Below are 16,138 nucleotides of genomic sequence, written 5' to 3'. Positions count from 1 at the left end.
TATTTTTATAAGTTTTTATTTTAACAACTAGCAATGGTATTATTCTCTTAGCTTCCATTCACATTGACTTGTCATAGCTTATTTTGCCTAAAGTATAAATTTAGCTTCTTATGTTTTAAGTGAGTCAAAATAAGCTGAGGGGATTATAACCCTAATCTTATTCAAAAGTGAAAGCAAATTATCAAAGGTAATGAATTACAGAGTATAACTTATTAAACATTTTATTTTTTTATTTTTTATTTTTTAAATATATTAGGGTGAACACTAGAATATCTGAAATTGAATTTGATGATCAACCTTTTTTATTCAAAAAGTTATAACAGGACATACATCATACTAGTTACAGTACCATATATCTGATATCCAATATTATAAGCTAATTACACGCCCCCCCCCCCCCCCCCTCCCAAAAAAAAAAGTAATTAATATATAATAATATACAAATAGTATAATTTTATAAAGCTTTTTTTTTTCTTGTTAATTTTATAAACTACTACGTAATAAAAAACATGTTTAGAATCCAAGTATACTTGAATTTTAAAAATACGTTTTTTGATATATGAACTATACGAGTACATTGAGGATAATTTTTTTAATATTTTTTAATAAGGTAAGAGAAAGAGCAAATATTAGGAAACCCTCCATAGTACATTGAAGATAATTGGTATCATGTTGTTTTTTGGCATCAAACTACTAACAACATAATCCAATCCAAATACGAATTAGATTATTTTGGAATTTTCAAACATTCTTGCATTAGCCATACAACTTGATACAACCATGCAATAAACAACCACAATATAAAACTTATAGCCGAACACGTACAACTGTACAACCATAACTAAAGCATAAGTTAATTAAGCCTCTATCGTTGATTTGTTGTATGCCTGGATCGCATTTTTTATTAAACAAGCACATCTTTCTGCTACAAAATCGTAGTGAGTGAGTTTATTTATGGTATAAACACGAAAAATGTGAGTGATATTCACTCAAAAGAGATGCGCGTGGTATAAGTGAGTTGGTGGGAGCTAATGTTAGGGTGTGCCCCCCAAAAAATGAGGGATGCATGAAATTAGAAACTAACGGACTGACACATGGCGTTGCAGATATTTATGGGCCCACGCGCCTTGCATTTGAGGCGTGCACTGTACCAGTAACTTAAAGTACTCCCTCCGTTTCTTATTTCTTGCAACAAAGGGGGTGTGCACAACTCCCAAGTCAAAACTTTTAAGGGTGTTAAGCATGCATGTAATCCCATGTGATTAAAATTAAAAAAGGAGGGAAGGGAAAGGGACCACTTTTTTAAAGGTTTCACATGGGCTGAAATTTTGGGAGGGTGTACTTTTCCCTCCCAAAATTTAAAACCAACCAAATTTTCATCCAAATTTTCCCTCCACTTATGTTTCACAAGCAAGTGGGGGTATAAAAGTATCACACACACAGCTAGAATTTTCTGTTTACACAAAACATCATCAAAGTTCTCTACCTCCTAATGAATACATTTGAGCATGAAATTTCCAAAAGTTAGCACTAGCCTAAAACTAATCCTATCATAATTACCCACATCCTAAAACTTCTATCCTAATTAATGCTAAATTAGGGGCAGCATCTTCGCTTTTTCTTCATCCAAAAGCCGGTTCAGGAAAGAGTTGTCCAAAAAGTTGCATCCTCCACTTCATCACCATCATAGACCTAAAAAAAAAAACAAGGTTAGTATCTGCCCATGGATTCTGAAGAGTTTTTTTCATTAGAACAATTACTTGGTGAAGAAAATCAGCCATATTCAAGTGACTCATCAGAGATAAGCAGTGATTCAGAGGATGAATACGCTGCAGAATGGGCATATTCACAAATTGTAAACAACCAGCAACAAGCAGAGGTAGGAGAGAAGAGGAGAGACCTCACCATGGAACAGAAAAGGCAGATTGTAGATGCAATACTACTAAAGATGCAAGGGGGGGAACTGCCAAGAGGGTTTTTATCACAACTTACAAGGCAATTTGACATTCATAGATCAACAATGTCAAGGTTGAATGCTGACATTAAGAAGCAGATGGCACAGGGGAATGTCATTGATGTCAGGTCTAAGAAACTAGGCAGGACTGGGCCAAAACCAAAAGAGTATTCTGATGAGTGGCTTCAATATGTGCCTCTGTACAAGAGGACCACAGAGAGAAGCTATGCTGGAGCACTTAATGTGTCACATTCAACAATTCACAGATTAAGAAAGAAAGGAAGACTCAGGACACACACAAGCACAAATCATCCATCCTTAACATCCAATCACAAAGTGGCAAGAATGAAATGGGTGTTAAGTCATATTAACCCCATTCCAAGTCAAGGGAACCCAAAGTTTGTTGACATGCAAGACACAATTCATATTGATGAAAAATGGTTCTATTTGAACCCAGAAACAAGAAAATTCTACTTGCTGCCAAAAGAAGAAGACCCCTACAGATGTCAACAGTCAAAGAGGTTTAAGATTAAGGCCATGTTCATGGCAATGATTGGGAAACCCCTGTATGCAAGAGATGAGACTCTTTTGCATGATGGGAAGTATGGTATCTTCCCATTTGTCAAAAAACAGATGGCAAAGAAAAAGAGTAAAAACAGAGAAGATGGTACAATGGAAACAAAGGCTGTGCAGAATGTAAACAAAGATGCAATCAGGGAAATGCTAATGGACCACATCATCCCAGCAATACATCAACAGTGGCCAGAGGGACTTTCTAAGAATGTCAAAATTCAGTGGGACAATGCAAGACCTCATCAAGTGCCAAAAGATGAAGAGTTTGTAGCTGCCTATCATGCTAATGGGTTCAACATAGAAATGGTCTACCAACCAGCACAGTCCCCTGACTTGAATGTGCTAGACCTAGGGTTTTTCAAAGTCATACAATCCCTCCAATATCAAGCATTCCCTACTACTCTGGATGACTTAATCAAAGAGGTGGTCAATGCTTTAAATGCATTTGAAGCTAAGGCCAACAAGTACATATGGCTAACACTTCAATCAGTCATGATAAAGATATTAGAAAAACAAGGCAACAACAACTTTTCACCACCACACATGAAGAAGAAGAAGCTGGACAGATTAGGGGTGTTACCCAAACACCTACATGTCCCAAAGGAACTCATTAAACAAACTGTGACATTCCTAGACACAATGTTCATCCCAACACCACATGAAACAGAGGAAGAAGCATATATGGAAGTAGATGCTGACTGAATTGCAGACAAGTTAAAAAAAGGGACCCTGCCAATAGGGATGTCAATGGGGCGGGGCGGGGTGGATGTTGGTCTTCCCATCCCCACCTAATATTTTCATCCCCATCCCCATCCCCGCGGCGGGTCTAATATTCATCCCCATCCCCGCCCCGGCGGGTACAACTCCAAAACCATCTCCGCCCCACCCCCACTTGGATATCCATCCCCACCCAAGACCCGCCTAATCTCCGTCTCTCAAATACACGATCCTACATAATTAAGGATTATAATATTAATAAAAAAAACATTCTTAATATTACAAACATTTTTGTTTATAATGTAAGTGTAGTACAAAGTATTATAATTAATATTTTACTTCACGTAATTATTTTATAAAATAGTATAGAAGTATATAGATGTGGGTATGAGGTGGGGATGGGGCGGGTACAAAGTGGGGCAGGTGGGGCGTGTACAACTTAAAATCCATCCCTGCCCCATCACCCATGGCGGGTATGGTTTTTATCCCCATCCCCGCCCCACCACCCGCCAAATCGAGACCCATCCCCGCCCCACTGGGGCGGGTCTCCTACTTGACCCGCCCCACTGACATCCCTACCTGCCAATGCACAAGGACTGCCACACATAATCTTCATAGTATGTTTACAATTCTGGTAAGAAACCTTTTGTTTTAGTTACCTATTACCAGCTTTTGTTTAAGACAAAATGTGTAATGCTTAGGTTATGTGTATTTTGTTGAATCATTGTGAACACATTTAAGGCAGTCATGTAATATAGGGCCTCAATATTATGAAATGTAATGTGAACTTTGGCTTCTTTAATTAGTGTATTGCATGATCAACTGTTTGGGATATTGTACTCAACACACTTAGTACCATCAGTAAGGGTATGCTTTTCTCAGAAAGTTGCTCTATGATGTTACCTCAACACCTAGGTCAAAAGACCATTGATGGAGCAACACAATCACAGGCAACAATTAATCAAATGAGTCCCTTCATCATTTGGTTTTCATAACATAGGCATATGGGGACATGCAATATGGGGGGACTCAGAAACAAATTGTTCTCTCATTTCATTGTCATTGAGAACAAAGGAGGGACTCACAAATGTGTCAGGCAAACCATACCCCAGGACAGTCCATGCAAAGTGGTGATCATTCATCAACAGAACATTCCCCTGGCCACATCACCATTACAAACTCTAACAGCAAGTAAGGACACTCAACATCAAGTAAATGTACCACAGCCTTAGGGCATACCATAAGCATACATCATGTAATTTAGCATACACAGGATCAAATCATCATACATCAGCAACCCAGCAGGCATAACCAACAGCATTAACCCAGCATACATCATGAATAGCATCAATATATCTTCCAAACTAATCAACAAAGCATACATCATCAACAGTTGCACCATATCAAGAATTCAAGGCCACAACACACACAATTTTAACCACAACATCAGTATCACAGGGACTCAACCCCTAACAAAATCAAACAGGGACTCATTTTCCCCCAAAAAACATGCATTTAAATGTACACAAAATTTCTGGAAAATTAAAGTATAAGGAGAAGAAAGGTTATACGCTGCATAGTTAGTTGCCAGAGAACCACTTAGGGTGAACATCCCGCAGAAAGTCCATGTAGTCCTCATCAGCAAGCTGCTCAGGGTCAACAGGCAGCCCAGATCTCACCCTTTTCATCCCCGAGAGGGATCCCTTCTTCTGCTGCTTCTCAGAAAGAGACTGACCTCCGGCAACAGCCTTAGATCCACCAGATCCAGAAGCACGTCCCTTCCCTTTGTTGCGGGACTCAGTCACAGCAGCTTTCCCCTTTCCAGAGCCTTCACCTTCACTCTCCTTTTCCAAATCTATGATCTCAACAGGCTTTTTAGGGTTTTTTTGAGCAGGATCTGGGTTCACCTCAGTTTCTTCATCTGAGGATATGTACTTAGTAAGTTTCGCACCACACTTGCAGCGCAAAAACAGAGGCCTCAACCTAGCCCTGCGAAGAGGTTTGATCTTCCCAGATCCCCTTTCACAGATGTAGCGAGTGGTTCCTGGAGGAATCTCGTCAATTGGTTTCTCAGGGGGTAAGTTTTCATAGCAGAACAGAGATCCGTCAGTGGTGGACTCAGAACTCATTTTTGTTGTTGTTGATTTTGCACAGATTTGGAATCGCAGTAGGGAGAAGTGAAAAAAAGATGAAGGAAACGGAGAAAGGGAGAAAATGAATTAGGGTTCCGAAAGATCAGGAGAGAGAAAGAGAGAGTGTTATATAGCGAGGAGAGAGAGGAGAGAGAGAGGGGAGATCGAAGAGCCATGGAGTTATTGCAGGTAGTTGAAGACTGCAATCAATGGAGTAGTTGGGAAGATGAACTGATTTGTTCATCAATTTATGAGAATATAAAGAGAGGAAATGTTGGGGGGGGGGTTAATTTTTTTTGGTGGGAATCATTAACTCTTGATTAGATTTAACTAGGTTTAGTGTATGTAGGTTAGTATAAATCAGCAAAGTAATCCTGTTTTAATAAGGGCAAATCTGTAATTTTACATGTAAAAATTTACTAAAAGAGGGAAAAAAAAATTTTGTTGCAAGAAATGTGAACCACCCAAATATGGTAAATGTTGCAAGAAATAAGAAATGGAGGGAGTATATGGAGTAGGATCCTAAATTCCTTCCTTTTTTCTCATTTCCGGAATCCTATGATTAGCATTCTACGGTTCTAAATGCTACTTGAACTTTAATTTTTGTATTGTTGTATAAGTAAAAAAAATACGGATTATGGAGTATTTCGTACTTGCAATCAATTTCATACTCGTACTCAAATTACATACGTTATTATAGTACTAAGGAGTATTTGAAAAACAATAAATTCGATGTCTATATTAATTGCAAAAATAAAATGACAAGTGAAAAAATAGCTGATAAATTAATCTCATTTTAAATTTATCACCATTCAATGTGGGATATAATCATAGGCCATATAATGAATTCTATTCGTACAAAGTGCAACATCACCTTATTTGCGATTTCTTTTGAATCCAATCAAACATGCAGCCCAAGCCCTAAAATACAAAACCTTAGACCAATTTGCAAATACAACGTACTATATATGAGAGGATGAGAGGCTAGCCATCGATATTTCATTAAGCTCTCTTTTTATCACATTTTATCTTTTATCGGTTTATTTTAGAAAAAAAAAGGGTTATTAAGTTCGGGTAAAGACTGTTCTACTGAGGATTAAGAAGTTTATACGATGTGTTTAAATTAACAATTACGTGATTTGCTTCACCGGCTCACCCTAACAAATTTTAGTAAGCATAATTGTCAATTTATTAGAGAAAAGCGTTTTCCCACGGCAAAAGGGATGATATACAAGTATAAAGTATGTCTTAAAGAGTAAGGGGTCACTTTTAAAAGCCATTTTTCGGCTTGATTTAACCCTTTCATAGTTTTATTTTAATTTTGGCAATTAGGTAATCCAAGTGGTAGATTTGTTCTTGCACTTTACGGCTTGTTTGTCTCAATTGTCCATTTTCCATTTCACACACTATATTAATCTGTTTTAGCTAAAGTATTATCTGGGATTAAAGACATAATTATTTGACGCTTTCAACTATGAAATCATGGGTTTCAGATTACACAACTAGCTATAATTATTATAAACTAAAAAACCCAACTTTATATTCCAAATAAACAAGATTTTATGATCCTTGATTAAGACAATTAGATCAAATTAATTGCAACTATGTTGCTGATTTCACATACTATTTTTTTATTTATATGGATATATTAGTCGCATTCTGCTTCCGTACTTATATCTCAATTTCTTTTTCTTTTTTTTATTTTTTTATTTTTTTATTTTTTTTATTTGAGGAAACTTATATCTCAATTTCACATTCATTTTAAAATTAATCAATTTGATTGAAAATGCATTAAAAATTTGCATTAAAAAATTGTAATTAATGCAGTCCGCTCGATCTCAGGCAAGAAAATATACCATGCTCAATGCGAGCTATAAATTAGTTGTATGTCACGTCTTTTTCTGGCAGATTTAGCTGAGAATACAGATAGATGAATTTTATACTTCTAAATCCAAATTTAAATTACTCAAGCATTATTTAGCTAGAATCTAAAAATTATTGATGCTGTATAAACAATTAACCATTGTGTACTGTAATTGTGTTCGTGCCAAAATGGCTTTTATTTTAAGGCCCATATATCTTCTATTGGCCCAATACGATTTTGGGCCCATCAGGGTACCAATCTTTAAATTCGGCAGCATTTAAATTCTGGGTACCAACCTCCAATTACGAGGTATGCTGTAATAAAAGTACCAGTAATAAACTTTCAAAACTTCAAAGGGTATGGGGTGCACACTTCCCCCCTCCCCCCAAGTTTATGTTCACCTAGCTTGAGCTGGATATAAATCGAGGTCTACAACGCAATTTGACCTAATTTGATTCCACTAAAATTGTTAGCATGGCATAAAGAGGTAACTTAAGGTTCATGAGCTGTATATGGACATTGTTTTCACAATTTAGGCATGATCAGTCGATCATCTCATACAAATCCACTTATCTTTAACCAATTGACATTCCATTTAAACGAAATAAGACACGAGTCAAGCTATGTATTGTAGTCGTCATGAAAAGTTGGCACAATTTTATCATCTTAATACGATATAAATATATAATCTTTCCAATAAAACCCAAGTTTAGTCCTTCATTTATCAAGGAGGGTATTTAATACAAAGTACTCCGTACTCCATATTAATTTATTTACAAGTTTTTTTTTGTTTTTGGTGTTATTGTTTTTGGTCAACCCTTAACTTAACGGTAATTTTTCCTTGCACTTAACGTAATTAGCAATTTCACTGTGGACAATGATGTGAGTGATGAACATTGCCAGAACTCAGAAGGCCCAAAACTGAATTTTTTTTATAGGTTTTTCTTTTTCATTTTCTATCCACAAAATCTCAAATCCCTAAAATGTTCCCGCCCAGAAAAAAAATTTCCCCGCACAATCGAAAATGAAAATTTCAATTTTACACTCACCTCCATTTTCCACCCTTCACTATTTCTTCTTCTTCTTCTTCTTCTATGGTGATTTCAACCCAGAATCCAAATCCAGAAATCCCCCAATTTCATTTTCTCTTTTCATACTTAAATCCTCCATTATTTCACCTCCTTCTTCTTCCTCATTATCGAGGGAATGGTGGGATCCTCATGTAATAATAGCTTTGCAAAAACAATATGTTCAATTTGTTACGAAGATCTAAAACCCATTGTTGAAGACCTTCAAGCTATCTCCATTTGCGGCCATGTCTTCCATGAACTCTGGTACTTCTGCATTTCATTTCAATTCATTATTTTATTTGATTTTTGTAGTTTTTATTTGGATTAATTGAATTGATTGATTGAAAAATGAAAACCCTAGTTTACAGCAATGGTTCGAGTACTGCAAGAACACGAAGAAACAGTCATGTCCAGTTTGCAAGCAGGGTTGTACCCAGAAAAGTGTGGGTCGCCTTTATTTTCAATCAATTGGGGATCCGATTTGTTCTCAATCCCAACTTGATACCCAGAAACATAGCAAAATTGGCGACGATGAATCCCCGGAATTATTGCGTGTGGAGGTTAAACGATTGGAAGCTAAGGTTTCTGGGCTTAGTTCTGCATTAGATTTGAATCAGAAGGACCTTGAACAACTCAATGATCAGGTAATTTCATTACTGGGTTTTAATATTTGGGCGAATTTATATGATAATGGATTTTGAATTAGCTTAACAATTGTATTGGAATTGCTCAATGTGGGTTCTTAAGGTTGAATTTCTAACCTTTCTTGAATGTTATCTTATTAGCAACTATGAAGCTTAGTTCTTTTGGATTTCTTGTGTGCAACAGTTTGAGGTTTACAAGTTTACATAATGTTATTGTATTATCAACAATGGCGTAACAATTAAGTATTTGTACTGCTTTAATGTGAGGTTTTAACAAACTTTGTGGTTGTGGACTATAGCCTAATATGAGGGATTCTAGTACCATTTTGGTCTGATTTGGAGTACATTTATTTTGCTAAGTTGGATGATTCTAGCTACGTGTAATTGATGTGATTTGGAGTACTTTTCAAAATGATTTCTGGATCTTCTTTTTGTCTTGGAAAATCAGTTGTTGCTACTGGCTTTCATGTGTTTCAGTTACAAACATGCAATGAACAACTATCCAAAGAAGTTGTGTTAAAGAATGAGGCCTTGAGGAATAAGGAGTGCCTCCAAGCAACGCTTCAGACAAAATCTAGCGTGAGTTTTAGCATAATCAATTTTCTTCTGATATTGTCTTATGCATCTGCTTTTTGATCAGCATCTAGCTAAAGCATTGCTGATGTAGGATCTAGTTAAATCGAATTTGGAATGCTCAAGATTGCAAGAGAGGAATTTGGCGTTAGTCAAAGAGATTGCTGCCCTGAAACTGTTAGTGCAAGTCTTGTGTGAACATCTTGTTAATTTCTGTTCCAATGTTAGTCTTAGCTTGATTGTGTTATTATGTTTTCTGGCTTTGTCTTTTGTGCTTAGGGTGTCAGATTGTAACTTGGAGGAAGAAGAGATCGTGAAACTTGCTACAATTGGTCATGAAAGTAATTCCCAAGGTGCAATTAAAGTACTCAACAAGACATTGGTTATTCGTAACAAGTAAGTGATGAGTGTTGGTTTATTTTTGTTCTGTAATATATGTTGATATGGAAGTCTTGACATTTGCTGTATGAACTGTATACTACTCTCTTTATTTGCACCAGTAGATTTCATGTTGAGGCATGGGTACATAAAGATCCTAGATGATGCTTTCTAGAGGTTAGGAAGTGCAAGTGTAATTCTTCATGGCTATGCTGGAATTTAAAGTTGTGACTACATCATTGATTTTGGATACTGAATATTTATCTGCTTAGGAATTTTTCTTATATGTATAATTGTTACAATCCTTGCCTTTTGTAGTGTGTTTTACACTGCAAATATTTTGAATCAAGGACTGTCTAACTTATAAATATTGTAACGGGACTGTAAGCTTGGGAAATATACAAAGTCATTTGGCACCAACGTGGTATGAATTTTACTGCATATTTTCAAGAACCCTTTACTGGCTTCAAGAGGTTTGTAGGAGAGCAGTACCAACTTTTGATTCTCTCCACAGGTTATCTTCTGTTTCTTTGTGTAGTTAGTTACACAAATGTACAGTGGCAACCCATTATAAGGGACACTGCAATTTGTTGTTCTCATCTATATTTTTATTACCTTTTACCTTACCTACAAGTTAAAAATCTGAATATTTTTTAAAGGTTTGCTTGGTAACAGGGACACATTGGTTTTAGCTCTTGGTAGTATTGCTTTCGATGTGCTGTTTCTCTTGGATTGTCTCATCCCCTTGAATTATATATGATATAATTCAGGTAGAGATTTTTCCAAGGCATAATTTATTACTGCCTAGACAAACATTGAAGAGTGATATAATTTTACCTAGTACAAAAGCCTTGGCAATTGTCTTTGATGAGTTTCTGCCCTTGAATCAGTAAAAAATTGTCATGTTCTTCTTTTGAATCCAGAGTTTGTGTAAATGCGGTGACTTTAATTTTGGTTTTTTTTTTTTTTCCCTTCTTTTTTCCGGTCCACTAGTATTGAACAGATAATTAACCCTTTGTCCAGCATACTGAATAAACATGTTGAAATTTCATTTCCTCCCAGGATCTACAATAAATTGGTGGCTGAGTACAATTCATTGGCGAGGGGAGAAACTCGTTCACTGAGAAAGCTTGAGAAGGCAAAGGAAAAGATAGTAAAGCTCAAGGTAGTCCAATTGATTTTATTAGTGCTTTGTTACAATCAGCAATGATTAACTATTATCTAAATTTTGCTATAATTCCACTGCTACTAGACGAGAGTTCAGGAACTGGAGATAGCCATCGAAGCAAAAGATAATGAAATATTAAGGTCCTTAAAAGCTTCCAAGAAAAGAAATTGCAATGGTGTAATCTTGCCAAGCGTCAGTAAAAGCACAGAGCCTTCATATGCTTTTGAGCATCCAACTGTTGAGCAAAAGGGAAAATCCCCAACTTCAGTGATTGATTTGGACGGAGAGGAAAATGATGATCCTTTTGTGGTTAAGGAAACAAATAGAGATGATTGTACTTTTCCCCACAAGGAAGTCAGCCGTCATGACAGTTTGATCCGTTGCAAGGATGAACTGCAGAAGTTGAAAACCGTGGATTCCCATTCAAAGGCTGATAATCAGAAGAGTAAATCGTTGGGGCTTGTTGATTGTGACAGTAACGAGGACTGGATGCAGCAACCTGATCACCACTTTGGGTTGTCAGGTTCGGCTGGTCTAAGGAACGAAGTGCCTATACTGCCTAGTGATCATTCTGCTACAAAGGGGTTGCTTCTTCAGGATATAAGACAAGTTCAACCTTCATTTAATTCCAAAGCAGATACCTCTGCTGCAATTCCTCTTGCTGAGCCAGGCATGTGGTATTTCTTTTTGCATATTATTAATCCAAATGCAATTTAGTCTTGAAGTTTTATCAATTTGCCAAAAGACTACAATTAAATTATATTTTTGCAGCGTGAATCATATTATTACATAACTCTTTATACTAATATACTATGGCCATTTCCTTTTTAATCTCCAGGAGATCGATGTTTTACTGGAGGGTTACTTGGACCAGATGGAGCAAACAGGTATCTGGGAAAATGGTGCAAGCGGCCACAGAACAAGTCATCTCTGGGATCAAGTGGTAATACTGATACCTTAATTGCTGAAGGAGCAGACGGAAGGGGTGGTAGGGTTAAAGTTCTGAGATCTCTTAATCAGGCTTCTATGGTAGGTTTTTCCCCTTTATGATTGATTCCTTGCATAGACTTGTTTTTACCTGGGAATCTAGAATAGCCTGCCATCAACTTTATTATCTCTTTTTCATATCTGATTCGATTTTTCTCTAAAAATCTTTGGTAGGGTTTATCAGAAATAACTCGAGAGCAGAGAGTAGTGATATGATAGCTTCTTCCTTAGAGACTACTTAGCAATGCATTCAAAATTTACCCCTTTAGAGTTGCGAAGAAAAGATTGCTACAGTCAACTTTCTGCATGAATTCTAGGTTCATTTACATAAATACTAAAATACTTGTGTAATGATCTAGATTAACTATAGAGCTCCTAGCATATCTGCATGATATACATATGAATAATTTTCCTTGCTATTGGAATTAATAGTCGCATTATCCCAAAGACCGAAACCTCCATAATTAAGGTTCAAGTAGCCGTCTTTTTTTTCATTCTCTGTTCATATAAGTAGGGAAAAGTAAGCCATTATCTATAAAGGATTGAACGGTATGTGACAATTGTTCTAACATTTCAAAACAGTACAAGTGACTAACTGACTATAAATGTTAGACTAAAGGATTAGTGCAAATTAAAAGCTATAAAGAAGCAATGTGGCCGAATCTTACAAAGATAAAAGTATCATTAGAGATTTTAAAAAAAGTAGTCAAATTACTCATAGAAATTTGTTAAACTTGGGTGTATTCAAGTCCCAACCATCTAATAGTTTGGGAATTGTAGAAATGGTTGAACAAGATGCATATGGTGTCCTCCCTTTAGCCAATGATTTCTGAATTCATATTCCTTCTCTAGAAGACAATTTAGTTTGCTGTCTGTAGCTGATCATGTGATCTTATCAATTGATTTCGAGTAATTTCATTTCCATATATTTTTTTTTATTGTTTCATTTGGAAATAATGGATTTATGAATTTTCATGTATAGAATCTCATATCCAAATGCATTTTATCCTGTGAATGCAGGATGCAAGGGACAGCATTACTTCAGCAAAGAGACTCAAATCTGTAACGAAATCAAGTGGTATGCAGTCTCAAGGGTGTCTACAAATGGAACATTTCTTCAAGAAGGCTAACAAATAAAATCTCAACTCACAAAAGTATTCTTTCAGCATCAATAAGGAAATTCCTTGGTCAAGCCACAAGGTAGGTTCAACCCACCTGATCCTTGTATAATAGTTGAAAGAATCAAACAAGCAAAGGTAGGGCAGATGTATTAGGTCATTAATGTATACCAGTTAGTTTAGTAATTTTTTTTGTCTAGCCATTCCAAGACGTGCTTAAATTTCCTAAGGAGTAATGGAAGATTGGATGATGATTAATTGTCATTTTGATGCTTCCATTGCTGTTGGCCTGTTGGGTATCTTGGGCATTTTGCTGGGATGTTGTAATGTGAATATTGATTTGGATCGACTATTGTAAAAAACTAAATAGGTCTTTTTGGAGTATTTGATGGCATTATCAATAATGATGGATGCGACAATGTGACAAACTAACAATACCTTATTGGACATTTGGACTTGCTTAGTACGTTGTACTATTTCCATGAAATTACCACATGTGAAAATTAAGAAGAGGTCAATAGGGTTGCAGTTGCTTGTTTTACCTTGTCTCTTAACATGTGCCATATGGAAAATGAAGGATTCAAATTTCCATAGTCAATCTTATAGTTCACTTTTCCAGCAGTAGAGGCTGAATAAGCATAACCCTTGTGTAAGAAGGCTTATTTTATTCCTAAGAACAGAATTTTAGAAAATATATAAATTTGAATTGAATTGAATTATTTGAAATTAGAAGAGAGCAAGACTATGAAGGGCAGCAAGTGGTCCAAATAAGTACAGATATACAGATGAAAAATCTCTTTTTAATTGGTAGATTACGATTGGCATTTGACCATGTATCCTACAAGTAAAAAATGTAAAGTCAATAAGATTGACTTCACAACTCATCATGCACATTCGTGCGAAATTTCGACAAGGAAAAGTAGATTTTGTGAAGTCAATCTTCTTTCTTTTATACGATTTGATTATATGTAGTCTAATAGACTACCCCCTTTATACTATCTTTGTTTTCTAAATATTCTTTGGACTTCGTAGTTATTATTTACACAACTTTAATGTTATACTAGATGAAATCCGTGCGATGCATGGGTCGTTCTATTTTTTTTTTTTTAAAAAAAAAAAATTCATATTTATGTGATAACATTTGTTATTTTATTAGTTGTACGTAATATATCATTTTCTCTGTATTTGTTTTAAAATATTAGATAAAATTCCTAATCTCAAAAGATAATATTTCGTATTTAATTAATGTAAATATTAAAATCTCATTGGTCAATTATGTTTATGTGGCACTTGAATTAAGCCTCGTTCTTTAGAGCTGTCCTGCTAAGCCCTGCTCTGCTCTGCTTAAATTAAATCTGCTCTGCTCTGCTCGGCTCTATTTTCAAATAATAACTAATAATAACAATAATAATTAATATTCAATAATAATAATTGATATTGTATTGATGATAGTAATTTATTATTTTGAATAATTATAATAATTATTAATATTAAAAATAATTTTAATAATTATTAATAATAATTAATATTTATTAATCATAATAATTAATAAAAATAATTATCAATAATAATATTTAATAATTCAAACTATTAAGAATTAATATTTAATAATATTATTAATTAATAATTTCTAATGGTTATAACAATTCTTTCAAATAAATAATAATAATAATAATAATAATAATAATAATGACAATTAATAACAAAATCTTTTATAAACATTTGATATTGGAATCACAATATGTAGAAACATTTTATGTGGGTATTGATTGTTAGTTCATAGAGTTGAATTAATTTTCAAATCTTTCCATACAATTTAAGAATTAAAAAAAAAGGTTGTTTTCAAGTAGTACTTTGTATATTATTATTATTATTATTTTAGGTTTAAAAATATATGAATAAGACAAATTTATAAGTAAAATTATTATTACTAATTAAATCTTAATATTTTAAAATTTTTGTGAAAAAAATATAAGTAAACCATTGTCTTTTATCTTTCTACTATTAACATATGTTAAATATGGAAAAACAACAGCAGCAGCAGCAGCAAAAGCAACAGCAACAGCAGCAGCAACAACAACAGCAACAGCAGCAACAATAATAATAACAACAATAATGATAATAATATTATTAATAATAATATTATTAATATTAATTATTTATTGGATATAACTATAATTTATAATCCTACGTGGTACGTTAACTAATCTTAGGTAGCATAATCCTATTGTAGCGTTTTAAAAATATTAAAATAATCCTATTGTAGCATTTTAAAAATATTAATCCTATGTGATGCTCTAATAATTTTTTAAAAATGAAAATCCTATGCGGCGCTCTAAAATCTAGGGAAAAAATATTTTTCATATTTATGTAATTACATTTGTTATTTTATTTTTTTTTTTGAAAAAACATTTGTTATTTTATTAGTTGTACGTAATATATCATTTTCTCCGTGTTTGTTTTAAAATATTAGATAAAATTCCTAATCTCAAAAGATAATATTTCGTATTTCATTAATGTAACTATTAAAATCTCATTGGTCAATTATGTTTATGTGGCACTTGAATTATTTATTGGATATAACTATAATTTATATTCCTGCGTGGCATGTTAACTAATCTTAGGTGGCATAATCCTATTGTAGCGTTTTAAAAATATTAATTCTATGTGGCGCTCTAATAATTTTTTAAAAATAAAAATTCTACGTGGCACTCTAAAATCTCGGGAAAAAACTCCACTTTATACATATAATATTAGATTTATAACTATTATTAACCCTGGGTAATGTTTTCATGTACTCGTATGAGTCGTATGTGATAATGAAAATATACTGTCGAGCTTTTCAAATGATGGTGCAAATAACAAGTGTAAAGAACATCAAGGAAGCAACAAAGGTAGGACTAGATTTTGTTAATTTAAATATAGTACTAGTGTATTCGTGACAAGAGATTACAAATGAG

At 34.3% G+C, this 16,138-nt stretch overlaps 2 protein-coding genes across 2 annotated transcripts; both read left to right on the top strand.

Annotated features, from left to right (window-relative positions):
- The first annotated feature begins 1,723 nt into the window (after positions 1-1,723).
- LOC145615721 (uncharacterized) lies at positions 1,724-3,229 on the top strand. Its single transcript, XM_081670772.1, has one exon. The coding sequence runs from the start codon at positions 1,724-1,726 to the stop codon at positions 3,227-3,229; it is 1,506 nt and encodes a 501-aa protein (XP_081526898.1).
- Positions 3,230-8,170: 4,941 nt separating this feature from the next.
- LOC145615720 (uncharacterized) lies at positions 8,171-11,790 on the top strand. The gene is made up of 7 exons (XM_081670771.1): positions 8,171-8,574; positions 8,672-8,954; positions 9,432-9,533; positions 9,622-9,704; positions 9,807-9,923; positions 10,968-11,070; positions 11,158-11,790. Exons 1-7 carry the CDS (start codon positions 8,447-8,449, stop codon positions 11,788-11,790), a joined length of 1,449 nt encoding a protein of 482 aa, XP_081526897.1. The 5' UTR covers positions 8,171-8,446.
- Positions 11,791-16,138: the final 4,348 nt, after the last annotated feature.

This window comes from Chenopodium album, chromosome 25 (genome assembly GCF_948465745.1).
Source record: "Chenopodium album chromosome 25, dcCheAlbu1.1, whole genome shotgun sequence".
Lineage (NCBI taxonomy): Eukaryota > Viridiplantae > Streptophyta > Magnoliopsida > Caryophyllales > Amaranthaceae > Chenopodium > Chenopodium album.
The sequence above is the reverse complement of the archived record's forward strand: the minus strand, read 5'-3'. Positions and strand labels throughout refer to the sequence as shown.